This window comes from Tursiops truncatus, chromosome 10 (assembly GCF_011762595.2).
Source record: "Tursiops truncatus isolate mTurTru1 chromosome 10, mTurTru1.mat.Y, whole genome shotgun sequence".
In the NCBI taxonomy this organism is placed as follows: Eukaryota; Metazoa; Chordata; class Mammalia; order Artiodactyla; family Delphinidae; genus Tursiops; species Tursiops truncatus.
The window spans coordinates 43078810-43097763 of NC_047043.1; the positions used below are offsets into that span (position 1 = coordinate 43078810).

Here is an 18954-nt window from a genome sequence, read left to right on the forward strand (position 1 = left end):
ACATGAATAGGTTGCTGAAGCCAAAGGCAGCAGAATTAAAACAGACAGCAGACCACAGAATGGGAAAATAAGTTCCATATAACAGGAGAAATGATGGTGATGAATTCCCCACTGGATCCACAAAAGCACAAATTCTAATAAAATCAGGGGGCTCTAGGGACGTGATGACAAAAGAAGCACATCTGTCTTGCAAAGGTAGGCTGAGTCAGTTGAGTGTCACCGGGATTAAACAGCTCTGTGAGCCCTGTCAGGATTCTAGCATTTTAAGTATTCCCCCCTAAATAAAACGAGACATATAAGGTAGGTAAAGAATGTCCCTCAAATACCTACTGCCAGTAGGAATGATTTAAAGCATAATCTTAAACATTAAATAAATGTCCGTAAGTTCCTTCAAATAAAACAAAAGACAGTTATGTTGGAAATATTAATTTCAGAAGTGGAACAGATCTGCATTAAAATTAGTGGGCTGGTTGTAAGATTTCCATACTTATACAAAAGGTATATAAATTTCTTTAGCTCAAATGCCCTCCTGTAATTTAACCACATATGTTCGAATACCATGCAGTGCACAGAAATACAGAAATAAATTTAAAGAGAAAATATGTCCTTTGTCCAAGTTGCTGGTACACACACATCCATCTCCCTGCGGGTTTTGGTCCTTTCTACAGTTTTCTAAAAAGGAGCCCAAACCCGTGGGTTACACTATTGTGTTAGCGCTCACCGCATGTAAGGCTAGGTTAGTGGAGTTACGGGGGCGACACCTACCCCCTTATCCTCATCCTCCACATCCTCATGCTGTTCATATTCGCATGCTTCTGTGGCACTCACCAATCGTAAGGTCTTCAAAAAATCTCGTTCCCTTGGCTAATGAATATAACAGACAGAAGATAGGACAGCAAAGACACAAGACAGACCAGAAATGAAAAGAAGAGCATGAACAGAACTTAATGAAGGAGACCAGGTAACCAAGAAGGGGGAGAAATGTTCACAAAAAAGGAGATGACACCTGTGGAGGGGGTTAGACCATCTGTCAGAAAGTGATGCTTATTTCCTTGCTATTTGTGAGTCTTTTAATAGGGGGTTATATTATGCATCTAACTTCTGATAAGAAAAAAAAAAAAACCCAAAGGTAAAAAAGAACAGAAGTAGTATTTTAATTATAGAATTGATTATGTAAGCAAGGTCATCAAAGTACTTCCATCTCCAGAATGCACAGCATTTAAAGTCTGAAAATGCTTCATAATCTAACCAGAACTTTTTCCAGGCAGAATTCACAGCAGCTCAAAAGATGAATGCTGCAAAACTCTGAACAGTCTGTGCTGAAAACAAATTAGTCATATGCAAAAAGGATTACATGTTCTTCAAAATAAATTATGAAATTTAAAACTTACCAAGGTGTCTCCTGAAAGAACCTCTAAAAGAGAGATCAAATTGTGTCCGTCCCTCAAGTCTTCATAGAGATCATTCACGTGTTTTCGAACCTACACAGAAAAAAGCAATTTAAAATTTTCGGACCTAGAACCCAGATCACCCTTAAGACTCAAACAAGAAAGGGGACAAGGAGAAAACATTCCTTCATGTACATGTGTTCACTCATGTAGTGTTTTTAAAAATATTAGTATTCTCTCACTACTTAAAAAATAAAATTTAGGGCTTCCCTGGTGGCGCAGTGGTTGAGAGTCCGCCTGCCGATGCAGGGGACACAGGTTCGTGCCCCGGTCCGGGAAGATCCCACATGCCTCGGAGCGGCTGGGCCCGTGAGCCATGGCCGCTGAGCCTGCGCGTCCGGAGGCTGTGCTCCGCAACGGGAGAGGCCACAACAGTGAGAGGCCCGCGTACCGCAAAAAAATAAAATAAAATTTAAAAACTAAAAAAATAAATTTCAGATTAATAATTCATACAAGTAAAACTGTTAAATTTTTAACACAACAGAATATATAAAAATCTGGACAACTACATAGAGTTACAATTTCCAAAATACAGGCAATGCCCTGACCTGAATCATGATTCCTGATACAGCAACCAAAGCCACCTCAGCAAGAGGGGTGAGTTTTTATCCCCCGGTTGGTCTTCCTAATCTCTGGGCCACAAAATCCAGGATGCCAGAGGCACACACTCCACACTTTAAAAATCCACAGATGTAGGCTGGGGAAAGGGTACATGAGACTCTGTATACTGTTTTTGAAAATTCCTGTGAGTCTATGGTAATTTCAAAATAAAATGTTTTTTAAAATTCATATATGTGAGGTCATAAGACCTCTGTCCAAAATTCTTCTGCACAGCGTAAATCTTCCTGTAGTGGAGAGTTTTCTTTCTTTCTTTCTTTTTTTTGATACCTTTTTAATATTTTACTTTACATTTAAGTAATTTGATTTACAATGTTGGGTTAGTTTCAGGTGTACAGCAAAGTGATTTAGTTATACATATACCTATTCTTTTTCAGATTCTTTTCCCATATAGGTTATTACAGAGTACTGAGCAGAGTTCCCTGTACTATGCAGTAGGTCTTTGTTGATTATCTGTTTTATATATAGTAGTGTATATATGTTAATCCCAACCTCCTAATTTACCCCTTCCATTGGAGGGTTTTCATAACCACATTTACACTAGCTGCAAGTTAACAGGCCTCGTTTAAGTTTCTGATTTTAGAGCTCAAACCACCAAAGATTTCCCCCAAACTCTGCTAGCTGGCCACGCAGGGACACTTCCTGTGAATGAATGCTTGGCCCACTGTAAGGTGTCTGCCAGACAGACAAGGACAGAGCAGGCTGTGAGAATGGCTGTCCCACAGTGGGCTGGTTCATCTCCACGTTCTCATCTTTGGGTGATTCTGGGCTGCGTTACTTTGCGCTGCGCTCAGGAAAGGAGTCAAGGAAGTGGTCCAGAAAGAGGCAGAGACCAGCATCCCCCTTGCATCACTTGGGCACAGCCCTACATGCTCCCTGTCTGTGTGGTACACTCTGGAGGTTTATACACATGAGTCAAACTCCTTTGCGCTTGCAAAATGTCAGGTGAATATACAGCAGAAAGTAATACAGAGATCCAAAGTATAGTCAAAACTCTCTGACTACAGAGCAACCAGCAAGAAAGGGCCTAATGGAAACTAGAAGCAAGGCTTTGATGGGTAAGTCTTCTGGGTCTAAAAAAGAAGCTAAATTTTATTATCTTAACTGACTATCTACATGTTTTGCAGTATGTTTTATCGTCAGAAAATATTTTTGATTAGTGAAGAAAAAACTTCCCTTAAGAGTTTCGTATCAAATTTACCACCTCCTATAACAGTATTTTGGGACTTTCTGCCTAAGTCACAGAACCTTTTAATATTCCATTAATTTAATATTCAATTATCCATCTATGCATCATTACTACAAAAAATATAGGCATTAAACTCAGGCCCAACAGCTCTAAGTAATTGCTAATTCCAATAGTACCTATAAAGTGGCAAGGAAAACTGAAACAGTCAAATTACTTTTAACCAAGTGTCCCCATTTTCACAAGCTGACATTTTTATTTTGATTTCCTAATTCCCAAGGAATATCAGCTGACTCTTTGGTGTCACAAGATACAACAGTAATAGAAAGCTCAAAAATACTTCATTTTTCTAAAAAAAAAAAGAGTATATCATAACACATTTCAGGCAATCCTTATTTAGAAAATCTATACATATCCAAATAAGTTACAAAGAGATTATTCCTTCCATTAAATACTGGGTTGGCCAAAAAGTTTGTTCAGGTTCTTCCATAAGATGCTACGGAAAAAAACTTTTTGGCCAACTCAGTATTTACCTTCCATTCAATAAATACCATTAAATGACAATCCCCTGAAGTACTCAATTACATTTCAGAGATGAACCAATTTCCAAGGATCTTTTCAGGAACAAATCTATGACATCCATGACACACATGTGTGCAGAAAAGCAACTTTATGAAATGAGCACTAATACTTAATTTTCTACTCACATACTACTCACTGTAAGAATTCACCTGGCCTCATTCCAAGTCATGAGCTTGAATTTATAAGCCCAAGGGCCTACTTGAAAACAAGACAGAGGATGTCCATAGATGGATGAATGAATAAAGAAGATGTGATATATACACAGTGGAATATTACTCAGCCAGTAAAATGAAATCTTGCCATTTGCAACAACATGGACCTTGAGGGAATTAGACTAAGTGAAATAAGTCAGACAGAGAAGAACAAATACCATATGATTTCACTTATAAGTGGAATCTAAAAAAACAACAAATGAGCAAACGAAACAAAACAAAAATCACAGATACAGAGAACAGAATGGTGGTTGCCAGAGGGGAAGGGGTATGGGGAGTGGGTGAAACAAGCAAAGGGGATCAAAACATACCAACTTCCAGTTATAAAATAAGTAAGTCATGGGGATGTAACGTACAGCATGGTGTCTATAGTCAATAATATCGTAGCACATACTTGAAAGCTGCCAAGAGAATAAATCCTGAAAGGTAACTTTGTCTGGTGATGGATGGTAACTACAGAGTTTTGTGGTGATCATATTGCAATGTATACAAATATCAAATCATGATGATGTACACCTGAACCCAATACAATGTTATCTGTCAATTATACCTCAATTAAAAAAACAAGGCAGAGGAGCTAAGCTTGTGAATTTCATGCACATCACTGCATTGAAATCTATGTACTCCTCTATGTATCTCCAGTGTAACCAGAAAGCAGACTAACTCTAAGAGCCTGAGCAGGGACATGAGAGATCACATATATATAAACAATATTATGCAGCTCCTGACCCTTGGCCAGCTGCTGAATCCCTCAAAATAGACAACTCCATAGTGCACGTCTGACATCTTCAGAAGGTACAGTAGGACACAAGTGCACGGTCAGGATGGGGTCCCGCAGGGCAGTAACCAACACACAGAGTTGAGTATGCCATGCACTCTGGTCCCCTTTACCCACTGAGGCCTGCCTGAGTCACACTTCAATCCACATGTACTTCCTCTGTCTTTCTCACTTCAGGACAGTTAAAGATGGGGTGTAATTAATAGCCAAGACATGGAAACAACCTAAACGTCCATCGACAAACGAACGGATAAAGAAGACGTGGTACATATATACAATAGAATATTACTCAGCCATAAAAAAAGAACAAAATAATGCCATTTGCAGCAACATGGATGCAACTAGAGATTGTCATACTGAGTGAAGTAAGTCAGAAAGACAACAACAAACACCATATGCTATCACTTATATGTGGAATCTAAAAGAGGACACAAATAAACCTATCTAATGAAACAGAAACAGAGTCACAGACATACAGAACAGACTTGTGGTTGCCTATCTATGAAACAGAAACAGAATCACGGACATAGAGAACAGACTAGTGGTTGCCAAGAGGGAGAGGGTTGGTGGGGGGATGGACTGGGAGTTTGGGATTAGCAGATGTAAGCTTTTATATATAGAATGGATAAACAAGAAGGTCCTACAGTATAGCACAGAGAACTATATTCAATATCCTATGATAAATCATAATGGAAAAGAATATAAAAAAAGAACTATTTATATGTATAACCAAATCACTTTGATACACAACAGTAATTAACACATTATAATCAACTATACTTCAATAAAAGAAAAAAAAAAGATGGGTATGATTCTGAACACATATTTCACAGGAAAGCAATTTCACAACTTGCCAGATTGAACCAAACCATCTACATCAGGGAAACTTTCCACAGCAAGGTGTCCTTTTCCACCATCATATTTATGCAACAATAAAGAAAAATCAAATTAGGCATGTTTAGAGAAGAAGAAGATTATGCCAAGTAAAACCATGTTAGGAAAAGAGAAAGCATGTTATAAAGGGGAAAAAAAAAGGATTTTAGTTATGTTTCTGCCATAGGTCTCATGAACTAGTACCAACTGCCCAAACTCTCTGAGCCTCAATTTTCTCACCTGCAAAATGAAAGTTTGAAAACAGAAGGCCTCGAGTTCAAATCAGAGAACAAAAATTCTGTGATCTGAAAATAAAATTGTCATTGTTTTAAAAAAATCAATGTGTCAACTTAAAAGAGAAAATATGTAAAACGGAAAGCTACTCTTAAGGCTTCTGGCTTAATTTCTTAAGAATTTTAGAAAAAAATACATAAATAGAATAATTTAGCTTCTATAATGCTTGAAAACATCCTGAGTCATTGGTTATCATGGAATATTGCTTGTTTTTCCTGTCTCAGAAGATCATTCTGAAGGTCCAGAGAAATACTGTATATGAAAAACACTACATAAAGGTAAGATACCATTATTCTCATCTTTATCACTCTGTATAAAACAAATGCCACCAGTATTAACAAAAATAAACAAAAATATATAAAAGATGAGTTATTACTAGGCATCCAACCCTGTTTAAGTGCTTTATAAGTAATGGCTCATTTTCTTCACCACAAAAGAATAGGGTAAAAGAGAATGTTAATTAAAAATTAAATATCAACATTATGGAAAAAAAGAAAAAAATTAACATTATGGGGAAGGAGTGGTAATGGATGAACTGCGTGGAAATAACTGGGGAGAAATATCTGATCATGTGATCAACTGGGGATGAAAAAAGGAAGGGATTAAATAGTTAAGCTGACACAGAAAAGCCTTTTATTTTGTCCAAAGTCTGTGTCATAGATATTTGGCCTGGTAACTTTCCTTCACAGATGACTGCAAACTGCCAACAGTCTCAACCTTCCGCTTTCACTTTTTAATAAAACATTCTTTCTTCCCATTTTGGATATTCCCTGTGGGACAAAAAACTGTCTGAATAAACAGTGCTCGAGGAAGTGATGAGCAACGTGAAAGCACTTTGAGACACTGTGGTTAAATTATATAACTTGAATTACGTAACAGGGATGAAGCATCCTTTTCTATATTTCATACAATACTTCCAGAATTTTGCAGTGTTTTTTAAAACATGTGTACAGCATTGCACCTACAGTTCACCCCTAGAGGGCACTCATCTTTTGCTTAAGAAAAGTTTCCTAAGGAAGGGAAATAAAAGTAGAAGGAGGTTAGGCTGAGATTCCAAACAAGGTCCTGGTGATGACATACTAAATACTTCCGTTTTATTTTTGATAGAGAACAGAGTATATCATGCCAGGTCTGTATCATCTAAATGGTTTAACTGTTCAAAATACCACTCAAAATTTTTATTTTGTTAACTTGTAATTGTCTGATTTTACATGGGCTAAATCAAATTCAACTTTGAAGATCAGATCATCATATAGCTGCTTATGTAATGTTTAAGGATACCTTTCAAAAGTCTGACTCTGCAGTGGTTGATGTCAATCTAGACAAATTCCACAAAAATTTTACTTCCCATACCTAAACTTGCTGCCACAGTGGAGCTGCAGTTCAGTTCAAGTCACCAAATATTTAGTAAGCATCCATCGTATGCCAGGGTATCAACTGACTTCTAAGGGTGCAAAGTTGAATAAGAGCATGCCACCTCTTGAGGCCCACAGGCTAGTATGACAGAAATTTACAGAGGGGTCTGGAGTCTGAGAAGTCCCCCCACAAAGATGGGAGTGTTCCAGGCGGAAGACAGAACCAGAACAAAGAGCCAGGTGAGGGTGCATGCAGCTGTAGGGTGAGTTTCAGGGAAGGAAAGCGCCTGTGAACCAAGGAAACATGAGGTAGGGGATGAGGGTGGAAGGGGGCCAGGGCGTGGAGGGGGCTTGACCTGCCACTTGAACAAGGACAGACCTTCCCTGAGCAAAGCAAACACAGCCACTGAAGGCTTCCACGCAGAATGAGGACACAGTATCTGACCAATATAAACCTTCTAACTATCTTGAGCAAACCTGAAGCACAGATAAAGCCCCCAAAGGTCCAATCTGTAGGCAAGGATGGAGGAAAGGTATCTCGGCTGAAGGGGGGGCGGGGGGGAACAAACAGAGGCCACTGGTAAAATGCAAGCCTCCCAACCCAGCAGCAAGGAGCAAAATGCCAGAAAGGACTGCCAGGCCTCTCTTAAAGCAGTCCTACATCTGAAGGACACAGTATTCTGGAAAACAACCCCTATCTTTAGAAAGCCACATAAATAATAAAAGAAGGCTTGTCCCAAGTGAGAGCGCCTCAGTGCCTTAGGCGGAGAGAAAGGGGACAGTCAGCTTCAGGGAAAACTATAAGTGAAAACGGTTTTCAATGTAATTTTTTGACTTCAAACAAACACACTCAGGAAAAATAAGCAACCACATTCTCCTGGGAGAGCTCCTTACAAGTCCTACTCTATTAATATGTTACCATATAAATTATTGATAAGTAAACTGATGCTTTAAAAATAGACAGAAATGCTTCAAAACAATGTATTCACTTAGGTGCCTTATCTGAACAGTTATTACAAACTTATTTCAGTACTATTTCTTTAAGAATGGTGAAAAAATAAAACCACAGCTCAGACTCTTCCTAAATTACCATAAATTCTAAATTGGTGCAGGTAAATATAAAAGGGAAATATCCTTATCTGATGTAATAAAAAGGTGATCATGCTTTTTCCTAGGCAGTATATTAGGTCAGCATTAAGGCCATACATAACTTACCTCCTTCACTGTTTTTTAACCATAAAATAAAGATATTCGTCATACATCATAGGGTATTAATGAATAAAATAATGAAGAGTTTTAAACAAATCAGTGTTGGCCCTAAGTAGCACAAATAATCTGTCTACTCCATATTGGACCTGATTAGTTCTTGGACAAAGAAGATTTCTCTTTTAAGCTTTCAGGTTGACGATCTACAATCAATTAAAAAACAAGCAAAAAACAACAAGGTCTTCTCTAGTCTTTCACTACAAGGTAGAACTATAGGTTGTTAAATAAAATAAGAGCATCTTTCTTACTGATAAACACTTTATGATTTGGGGGCATTTTAGTCACGGTTTCACCCAGGTACTTCTTATACTCTCTTCTGTACAGCTTCACCATTGTCGTAGGAACCTTTACAAAAGGCGATTCCGATTTTTAGAAATTTTAAAGCAAGAAGCTCTTTTCTGTAACAATTTGTTTGGGGTTTGGTGGCTGGTTCTGGTTTGGTTTGGTCTGATTTGGGTCTACCTTTCCTTCCAGGTCTTCCCTTCAGTCCACAGGAAAACAGACAAAAATCTATTTTTGCCCATGTCTCCCCATTGTCCTGTGGATCTTTTATCGCCTGCAGACCTGTATAGGCCTTGGTGCTAAACACTTATAAGTAATGTAATTGAAAGGGAAAAATGAACTTAGAAATCAATTACTCTGCATATTAATTATTTTGTATCTGCCCACTGTTTTTGAAGTTAACTTTCATTAAAGATGTGGTCTAGGGACCTCCCTCCTGGCACAGTGGTGAAGAATCCGCCTGCCAATGCAGGGGACACGGGTTTGAGCCCTGGTCCGGGAAGATCCCACATGCTGCAGAGCAACTAAGCCCGTGCACCACAACTACTGAACCTGTGCTCTAGAGCCCGCGAGCCACACCTACTGAGCCCACGAGCCACAGCTACTGAAGCCAGTGCGCCTAGACCTCATGCTCTGCAACAAGAGAAGCCACCCCAATGAGAAGCCCGCGCACCGCAACGAGAATAGCCCCCGCTCGCCACAACTAGAGAAAGCCCGCGTGCACCAACAAAGACCCAACACAGCCAAAAATAAATAAATAAATAAATTTATTAAAAAAAAGAAAGATGTGGTCTAAACAACCTCTATACTACAATGTCAAACAAAGGAGCATGGGTTCACAAAGACATCAGCGTCATCCACTCCATGTAGGCTTTAAAAGGTAGGAGGGGGCTTTTTCAGATGAGACTAAAGGATGTTTCTGCCCAAGACTGTCCTGAGGGTCAAATACAGCGATGTTTTGGCAGGAGGATGTGGGCCTCTCCTTTTAAAAGTTTATAAACTATCTTCCTAGCTCACTACTTACATAAACCTTTCTTTAAACTATTTATCACTTCAAGAAATCACAGCAAGTCCTAATCTATCAGAACAGTTTTCAATGATAACACAAGGAAAAGGAAAGGTACCAATCACTGGCATTTTTATATTCACCTCTTTCCCATTCACCTTCTCACAATTTGGGCAAAAGGAAGAAAAAGCTGGGAAAATGGGAATCAGAATCACTTACTTCTAATGAATAGTTAATAAGCTAGTCAATGAAACTAAATTTTGAAATAAACGTAAATGTGTGACTGCAGTGATGTAACAAGACAAATGATGACAACTCTGCCGAATACTTTTAAACCAGTGATGCACTACATGAGCTCATATGTGTCAAGTCCTAAAAACAGAACTGGATGTAAAATGAGCCTGTTTGACACAGGTAACCCATAGCTACAGTATCAAAGTCCTGCTCCGTTATCAGCAACATTTTAAACAGATTCCACTGTATTGTCAAATTCTAGCTTTTACGGGAAAAGTTTTGAATCAGAATTGTGCATATTTTTCAAGAAAAATCATGTAAAATTATTTTCTTAAACTTTCATTTAAGTTACAGACATGACCAAAATTTACAACTAGTTCAAAAAATGTGTATATCCTCAATAAACCCCCACTTAATGACTCCAACATCGTAAGTTAGGTTCAGATTAATTATTAGAAACTAGAGATGCATTCAGGTAAATATATCCAGTTCCCAGATGAAAATAAAGACAGCTCCTGGAATAGAGAAACATACCAGTCATTGCCCCTTCATGCCAAGTCACTTTAGCAGACTGATTTTCTTCTTAACACCTGTCTATTATCCATTTCAAAGAAGCCTCGACCATGGTTGGCGATAAGAAGGAATAACTTTGGGGGTTGGAGGAGGGGGAGGGAGGCACCGCAGGGCACCCAGCAGTCCAGAGTAAGAGCTTTGAACACTGAGGAGGGGGCAGGAGGACCCTCAGCAGCTGTTGAGTGGGGAGAGAAGAGTCCAGGAGAGGGACAGAGGGGAGTGACAAAAACTTTGCTTACTGAACACTTTTGAGCTGAATCATCTCCTTGGGGCTTGTTTCAAATGCCCTACAGGCTGTCAATGCCAAACCTGTTCCACAGTAATTCAACAATGAAGTAGACACTTGCCCCAAATAGGAACTGTCCTCTTTCCTTTTGGCACCATGTAAAATACCTTTTACAGGAACCCTCCTACACTGTTGCTGGGAATGTAAGTTGGTAACAGCCACTATGGAGGTTCCTTAAAAAATTAAAAATAGAGCTACGATATGATCCTGCAATCCCACTCCTGGGCATGTATCCAGAGAAAACCATCATTCAAAAAGATACATGCACCCTAATGTTCATTGAAGCACTATTCACAATAGCCAAGACATGGAAGCAACCTAAATGTCCATCAACAGATGAATGGATAAAGAAGATATGGGTGGGGGGGTGTTGTGTGTTTTTGTGTGTGTGTGTGTATATAAAAGGATGGAATAATGCCACCTGCAGCAACCTAGAGATTATCATACTAAGTAAGCCAGACAGAGAAGGACAAATACCATACAATATTGCTTAAATATGGAATCTAAAAAAATGATACAAATGAACTTATTTACAAAACAGAAAAAGACTCACAGACATAGAAAACAAACTTACGGTTACCAAAGGGGAAAAGGGTGTGGGGGAGGAATAAATTAGGAGGTTGGGATTAACATGTACATACTACTATACATAAAATAGATAGCCAACAAGGTCCTACTGTATAGCACAGGGAACTTTACTCAATATTTTGTAATAACCTATAAGGGAAAAGAATCTGAAAAGGAATATACATATCTACATATATATATAGATATATATAAACTGAATCACTGTGCTGTACACCTGAAACTAACATGATATTGTAAATCAACTATACTTCAATTTAAAATTTTTTTAAATGAATAAAATACCTTTTACAACATAGCTGTTTATAGCAAAAAGAAGCACAATCACAGGGCACACAGAAAAGCCAAGAACCAACTGAGCCCTCAAGGACTAACTTCTCCTTCACGGAGGATGACTAGCCACTTGTGTGCCACTTGCTGGAATGGTTATAACATGAGTCAGGCTGCAGGCTGGGGAGGAAGCGGGACCCTCGTGGAGAGAGTAGGGCAGATACTGTGGGTAAGGCGCCAGGGCGGGGGAGCAGGTGAGCAGGGCTGCCTTCTGGTCACACCAACACGGGCACTTCCCTCGTTGCTTTCAGAACACTGGGCGAGAGACTTCCAAAGGGGGATGACACAAATGGTTGCTTCACGTCTTTTGAAGTCTCAAGGAATGGAAAATCTCAGGGGTCTCTCAGGAGCACATTTTATAGTTCTGAGGCCTTAATACCATGATGCTCTCTGATACTTTACATGCAACTAATTCACTCTTCTTTAAACATAAGCCCATGTCCTCAAGTCCTTACAAGTAAACAACTGAGAACAACTGGTTGCATCCTCTTCATTAAACCTTTGAAATAACCCAGGATTATGACCAAGACAACTGCAATGGGGAGATGAACACGGAAACTATTTTTAAAGACACCCCCAGACGATGCAATTCCTCTGTCTCTGCTCTCATCCATGCTAATACCTAAAACCTCTTGCCTGTTAAAATGTTTCCTTAAATCCAGATGAAACTCCAAGGCCCCCAGTACCATGATTTATATTTTCCAAACTAAAACCACTGCTAAACATATCTAGGAAACAGATATGTTTGGAGGGAATCATAAATACTGGATTATTCCATTAATTACTTAATGAAAAAAACTTTTGACAAATGTTATATATGCTGTTGTTGAAACGAATCTCTGCCACAGAATTATATCTTCTGTGGGAAGATTCAAACTTGCAAAGATGCCATCAATTTCATCAAAGTGATCACCTCCCAGGGATGGAGTGGGAGGCTGGGGTTAGCAGATGTAAGCTTTTATATATAGAATGGATAAACAACAAGGTCCTACTGTATAGCACAGGGAACTATATTCAATGTCCTATGATAAACCACAATGGAAAAGAATTATTAAAAAAAGAAGGTATATGTATGTAAAACTGAATCACTTTGCTGTACAGCAGAAATTAACACAACATTGTAAATCAACTATACTTCAATTTTTAAAAAGTGATAATCTCCTAAACAACATTACAATTTTGCCAAATTTCCAGATGCCAACCTGTTCGACAGAGACTCATAGACCACAAATGCTCAGCGGCTACTCCGCGCAGGTGTTCACGACCAGAATCAGAGGCGATGCCCATGTATATCTCATACTAAAGCCTAAAATCTAAGTGGACGCTATTTCCCCTCCAGCCCCTGTTCTGAGCATCCTCTCTTTTAAACAGACACATTTCACCAAGAGTAGGCTGGAACCAGGTACCACCTAGCAAATCAGGGGCCACATTTCCAAAGGTGAACCCAGGACACAGCTGTGGGTACACTGCAGGACATGTAGGTCCCAATGCCTTAACGGGACAGCTGCATGTCCAGTCCCAAAAGCTAAGAGAATTTGAAAGGAATGTTGGCTGAATAGTTGAGGTCATATTCTCAAAGCCCCCACTGTCGGTGGTATTTCTCTGCTTGCTTCATGGTTATTCCTTCTACCAAAAATGCTGTTCTGTCCCATTCCTCCTACAGCTATTGAATCTTACTTTTCCTTCAAGGTCAAGCTCTAATGTTGCCCAAACCATGAAGGCTTCCCTCTTCTGCCTTCCCACATTCCTTGGTTTATACCAAGACACCGATCATCATTTTCCTTAAACAATAGTTTTACATATATGATATACACAAGCATAAGCCCCTTAAAAGGACAGAGCTGTGTCTTAGGGCCTCACTATAAATGCCTCATGCTTTGCACATTACCTTTCACACAGTAGACTGTCAAAGAAGTTTTGTTCAATAAATAAAAGATTAGTCATCTGTACTTTGCCTGTGACCTTAGCCTTGCCCTCGGCTGTGGGCCCCTGAGTGCCTGCCCAGTGATGGGGAAAAAAGAGAAACTCAGGAAATAAAATTATGAACTCCACCACCTACTTCCCAGCAGGGGATTTGTCTTTGCCTGCAAGGCCCACCACGGCATCTGTGAGAGTTAGTACCTGGCATCATGCCCTATCACACAGGTGGAGTTAAATAAATGCTGCTGAAGGACTAACACGCAGAGGGAGACCGCCATTCCTGAACACCAAGTCTTCTAAGTGTTCCCCCTGACCCATCTAAACTGGTCTGATAAATGACCAATGACAGAATGGTGTTCATATAAATCAAATTTCAAGACTTAGTAAAGAATCTTTTAAAAAATGTTTTTGGTAAAAATATATACATCAATGGAACCCAATCCAGAAATAGACTCACACATTTATGGACAACTGGTTTTTGATGAAAGAACAAAGGCAATTCAGTGTTAAATCTTTTCAACAACTGACGCTGGGAAACTAATATCTACATGCAAAAGGATTCATTTGGACCTTTTCCTCAAAGTGGATGAGAGACCTAAATATAAGAGCTAAAACTATACAACTGTTAGATGAAAACATACAAGTAAATCTTTGCGACCTTGGCTTAGGCAAAGATATCTTATAAATGACACCAAAAGCATAAGTGATAAAAGAAAACTCAGTAATAAGAGGGCATATAACCCAACTAAAAAATAGGCAAAGATCTGAACAGATACTTCACCAAAGATATACAAATGGCCAATAAGCACATGAAAAGAGGCTAAATGTCATTACTTGTTAGAGAAACACGATAGCTAAAATCAAAAAGACAGACAAGAACAAGTATTAGCAAGGATTTAGAGAAACCAGAACCCTCACACGTTGCTAGTAGAAATACAAAATGGTGCAACCACTTTGGAAAATAGTTTGGCAGTTTTTTAAACTGTTAACTAGATTTACCAAATGACCCAGCAATTCCACTCCTAGATGAATATCCAAGATAAATGAAAACATGTGTTCATACAAAGACTTGTATGTTTATGTTTATAGCAGCATTGTTCATAATAGCCAAAAAGTGGAAACAACCCAAATGTCAATCTACTGTTAAACAGAAAAACAGAACGTGATATATGAATAGAATGGAATACTGCTTGACAATAAAAATGAATGAATACCTGCTACCACATGGACAAACATCGAAAAACAACAACAGCAAAACAACAACAAAAACCCAATGCTAAGTGGGAGAAGCCAGAGCCAAAAAAACACATATCATAATGATTCTATTTATGTGAAATATACAGAAAAGGCAAATCTCTCGAGCTATCAGTGGTTTCCTAGGGCTGAGGGGAGTGGGAAGAACAAAGCAAATGAGCACCATGTTTCTTTTCAGGGCAATGGAAGTGCTTTAAAATTAGACTGGTGATGATGTCACAACTCTATAAATTTACTAAAAATCGTTCAATTTTATATACACTTTTAAAAAGTGATTTTTATGGTATGTAAAATATATCTCCTAAAAGCTGCTCTTAAAAATATTTAACTCACATTCCCTTTGAGTTACTGAGTGGCAGAAATGTTTGCACATGGGACATGTTTACACTCATCACAATTCAACAGGAATTAATAACAGTGCCCAGAATATCGGACAGGATGTCAGACTGTTCTAATCTGGAAGTACACACAACAGAAATACATTTAAAAGCATGTATAATTTGTATTTATTGAAAAAAGTTCCAAAAATAATTAATATTTAATTAAATAAAAGGACTAATCATAATACTAATAAAGCTGGAAAAGCTGGCAATGCCAACCACTACAAAACCTTTCATCTAAAGGAAAAAGGAGAATCTATCTTAGAAGAGCAAAGAGTAAATGGAATAGTCAAATTTAAAGGGCTACCCAGTGATCTAGTTGGGAAACAGATCTAATTTGAGGGACAAATTAGATGTCCCTCAAATTAGATCTGTTTCCCAACTAGATCACAAGGGACACATTTTCTCGGCTTTTCATCAGCTTACTTACTAAACTCTTATTTGAAGTGGGTGTATCTTTCATGACTACATCTTGACTCAAAGAGGATTATCACAGAAAGAAAATTTTGCCTAAGAAATAAAGCAATGTACTGAGCTGGCCTTTTCAAATACCATTTTGTTAAGTAAATCAAAGAGGGAAGCAGATTCAGCAAAGGAGCTGTAAAAAAATTAATAAACAAAAACCTCAACTAAATAGAGTCAGGAGACCAGCAGAAGGAGCTCTCAAGCCCTGTGATGACAGCAGACCCCAACAGGAAGAAGGCTTATCTTCCTTGCTGGCGAAGGCTCAGCCAATGAAAAGCCATGGACTCTTTGTTAATTACAGCCCTCCCACCTTCCTTTCCACTCTATAAAAGCAGCTCCCTCCCTTGCCATGTGGGGACTTGCACATTGCTCCCCAAGGCTGCAGGCCCTGAACTGCAATTGTCTGCAGATCTTGAATAAACCATCTCTGCTGGAGAAATATCTGGCAGTCTAATTTGTTTCAGGTCACTGCAGCTATGGTATAAAACTACATTCACAGAACCATAGCTGGCCTTACATGTAGGAAAAGAAAGCCATCTTCACAAATGGATTTGGAGGAAAGTGAATACACACAAAATCTTACCCTAAATATATACAAAACCTCACCCAGAGATAGAGCTCCACAAATATTTTCTGTGACGAGCTAGACGTTAAATATTTTTGGATTTAAGGGTCACGTGGTACAATAATATATAAACGAATGGCTCTGGCTGGGTTCAGTATAATTATTTATGGACAATGAATTTTGAATTTCATATAATTTTCATGTGTACCCGAATAATATTCCTCTTTTGATTTGTTTTCAATTCTTTAAAAATGTAAAAATAATTCTTAGCTCATGGGCTGTTCCAAAGGACAGGTTGTGGCCTGGTTTGGCCCTCAGGCCATATTTGCAGACCTCCCACCGGAACTATCACCAAGATATTTGAAACACAAATACCCTTAGGAATAGCAACACATTAGTCATTATCAGGCCATTCCTGCAAAGGAGATGAATTATCCAATTGCCTTCCCTTCCCATAGCAAATTCAGAGTGGAAAAGACTAAGATTTACAAAATAACATTATCTTGCTCTTTTCTGAAAATAAAATCAGTACTTGTTCTTTGTAGAAAAACTGGAAAATGGTTAAGACTAAAGGAGTTATCCTTTGACAAAGGAGAAAAAAATCCGTAAAGGTAAATAAACAGGTAAACAGGTCAACACATACAAAGGTAGGGAGGTGGAAGGTCACAGATAATGTAAAAGGAGTTGACACATGGAGTAGATAACTTTGGCCCACGCTCTTGTTATACAGCTGTGATTACTGGGTAGACTTTCCTTCAACTCATTTTCTGCCTTCAACTCAAGGATCTTAACAATTTCAAAAGTAAAAACTCAAACAGAACATGCTAGAAAAAGAAAGATATGACAAAAATCCTATCATATAAAAATGAAATAAAGGAGATGGAAGTATTGACAGAAAAGTTTTAAGAAAGGGACAAAATAATTTCTTCACATATTTAAGAGCTGACCTATGTGTTTTATACCATTCTGAGGGGCTGTCCCAAGATAAGAGGGTGAGAGTTATAACAGACAAATCCTGGGCAATGAAAGACATAGCTCAGCTACAACTCAAGTAGACCAAAAGTGTAAGTTATCTATAAATTAGAAAACCAATGACCCATAAGAAAGGCTGTGAGAAAACATTCCTGCAATGACAACCAAATTAACTAGATCCTGTCCAAATCTGGGATTCGAATTAACACAAAATTAATTAAACTTGCTTAAAAGCAGTCATTTCCAAAATTCTCCTGCAGGATTTCTCAAAGGGATGTTAATAGATATTCTTTGATAAAAAGAATCCATGACCAAGTGAATTTGTGAAACACTGGAATTAACAGGGTTCTTTACCACAAAAGTTCAGTCTTTAATATGCTAATATGTACCGTAAATCTCTTCAATCTGGGAAGGCTGCTTTCCAACCTCTCTTGGCAAAGGAAACCTTTTTATCCCCACAAGGCATCTCACAACACTGGTGTCCCTGGGAAGCTGGTTTGAAAAATGCTGCCCTTGGCAAAAAAAATATATATATATGTTTTTATTTGATCTTGTCAACTCTGGAAAATTAATTTTTAAATCCAGCAAGAAAAGTCTTAATCAGAAATTAATTTACAAGACAAAAGTTTGGAATTTAACAACCAAGAAGAAACATTAAAACTGCTCTATTATAAACTCACAGGTGTAGAGAACAAACTAGTGGTTACCAGTGGGGAGAGGAAAGGGGAGAAGGCAAGATGGGGTAAGGGATTAAGAGGTACAAACTATTATATAGAAAATAAATAAGCTACAAGGATATACTGTACAACACAGGGAACACAGCCAATATTTTATGATAACTATAAATGGAGTATAACCCTTAAAAATTGTGAATCACTATTTTGTACATCTATAACTTACATAACATCGTACATCAACTATACCTTGACTTTTAAAAATTGTTCTGTTATATACAATGCTCAGTAACATCAAAGTGTCTGCAGATACGGCTTCTTAAGTTTTTTAAGCTTATGTATAATAAGAGTTAGATGTTTAAAACATTTGGGAACAATAACATATTGTGAGATTAGAAAAAGGATAACCCTGAAACTCATTAACTTGGACAACAGATCTATAGGAAACATTTCTACTTTTAGAAACTGTCAGGGCACCTATATTATATCTTTTTTGGTATAACTGTACTTAAATCTAAGAAATGGAATTTTTACACTATTCTTTAAGAATTTATTAAGTAGTACTGTTTTTTGGAGATTTTAAAGCACTGCTCTGTGGAATACTTTATCTAGGCTAAACTCAACCAGCGATGTGATAGCACACAAATAATCCAGTGGGCTGCCAACACTCACAGCATCTCACCTCAACTGCCATACCCACAGGAAGGAAAAAGGTATTAGCACGGGCCTCAGCCAGACCATGAAAAACACACTCTCTTATTTAGAGTTCACCATCTAACTGGCATCCAACACCGAAATAGAAAAAAAAAACACTGC

General features: G+C 38.2%; 1 protein-coding gene across 26 annotated transcripts in view; it reads right to left on the reverse strand.

Moving 5' to 3' along the window:
- The window catches only part of DST (dystonin), a 497752-nt gene that overhangs the window by 238366 nt on the left and 240432 nt on the right, over positions 1 to 18954 (reverse strand). For all 26 annotated transcript variants that reach the window (XM_033864484.2, XM_033864483.2, XM_033864472.2 and 23 more), the window contains one exon: positions 1392 to 1481. In XM_033864484.2, the coding sequence (XP_033720375.1) occupies positions 1392 to 1481 (90 nt within the window). The remainder of the gene's footprint in view (positions 1 to 1391; positions 1482 to 18954) is intronic.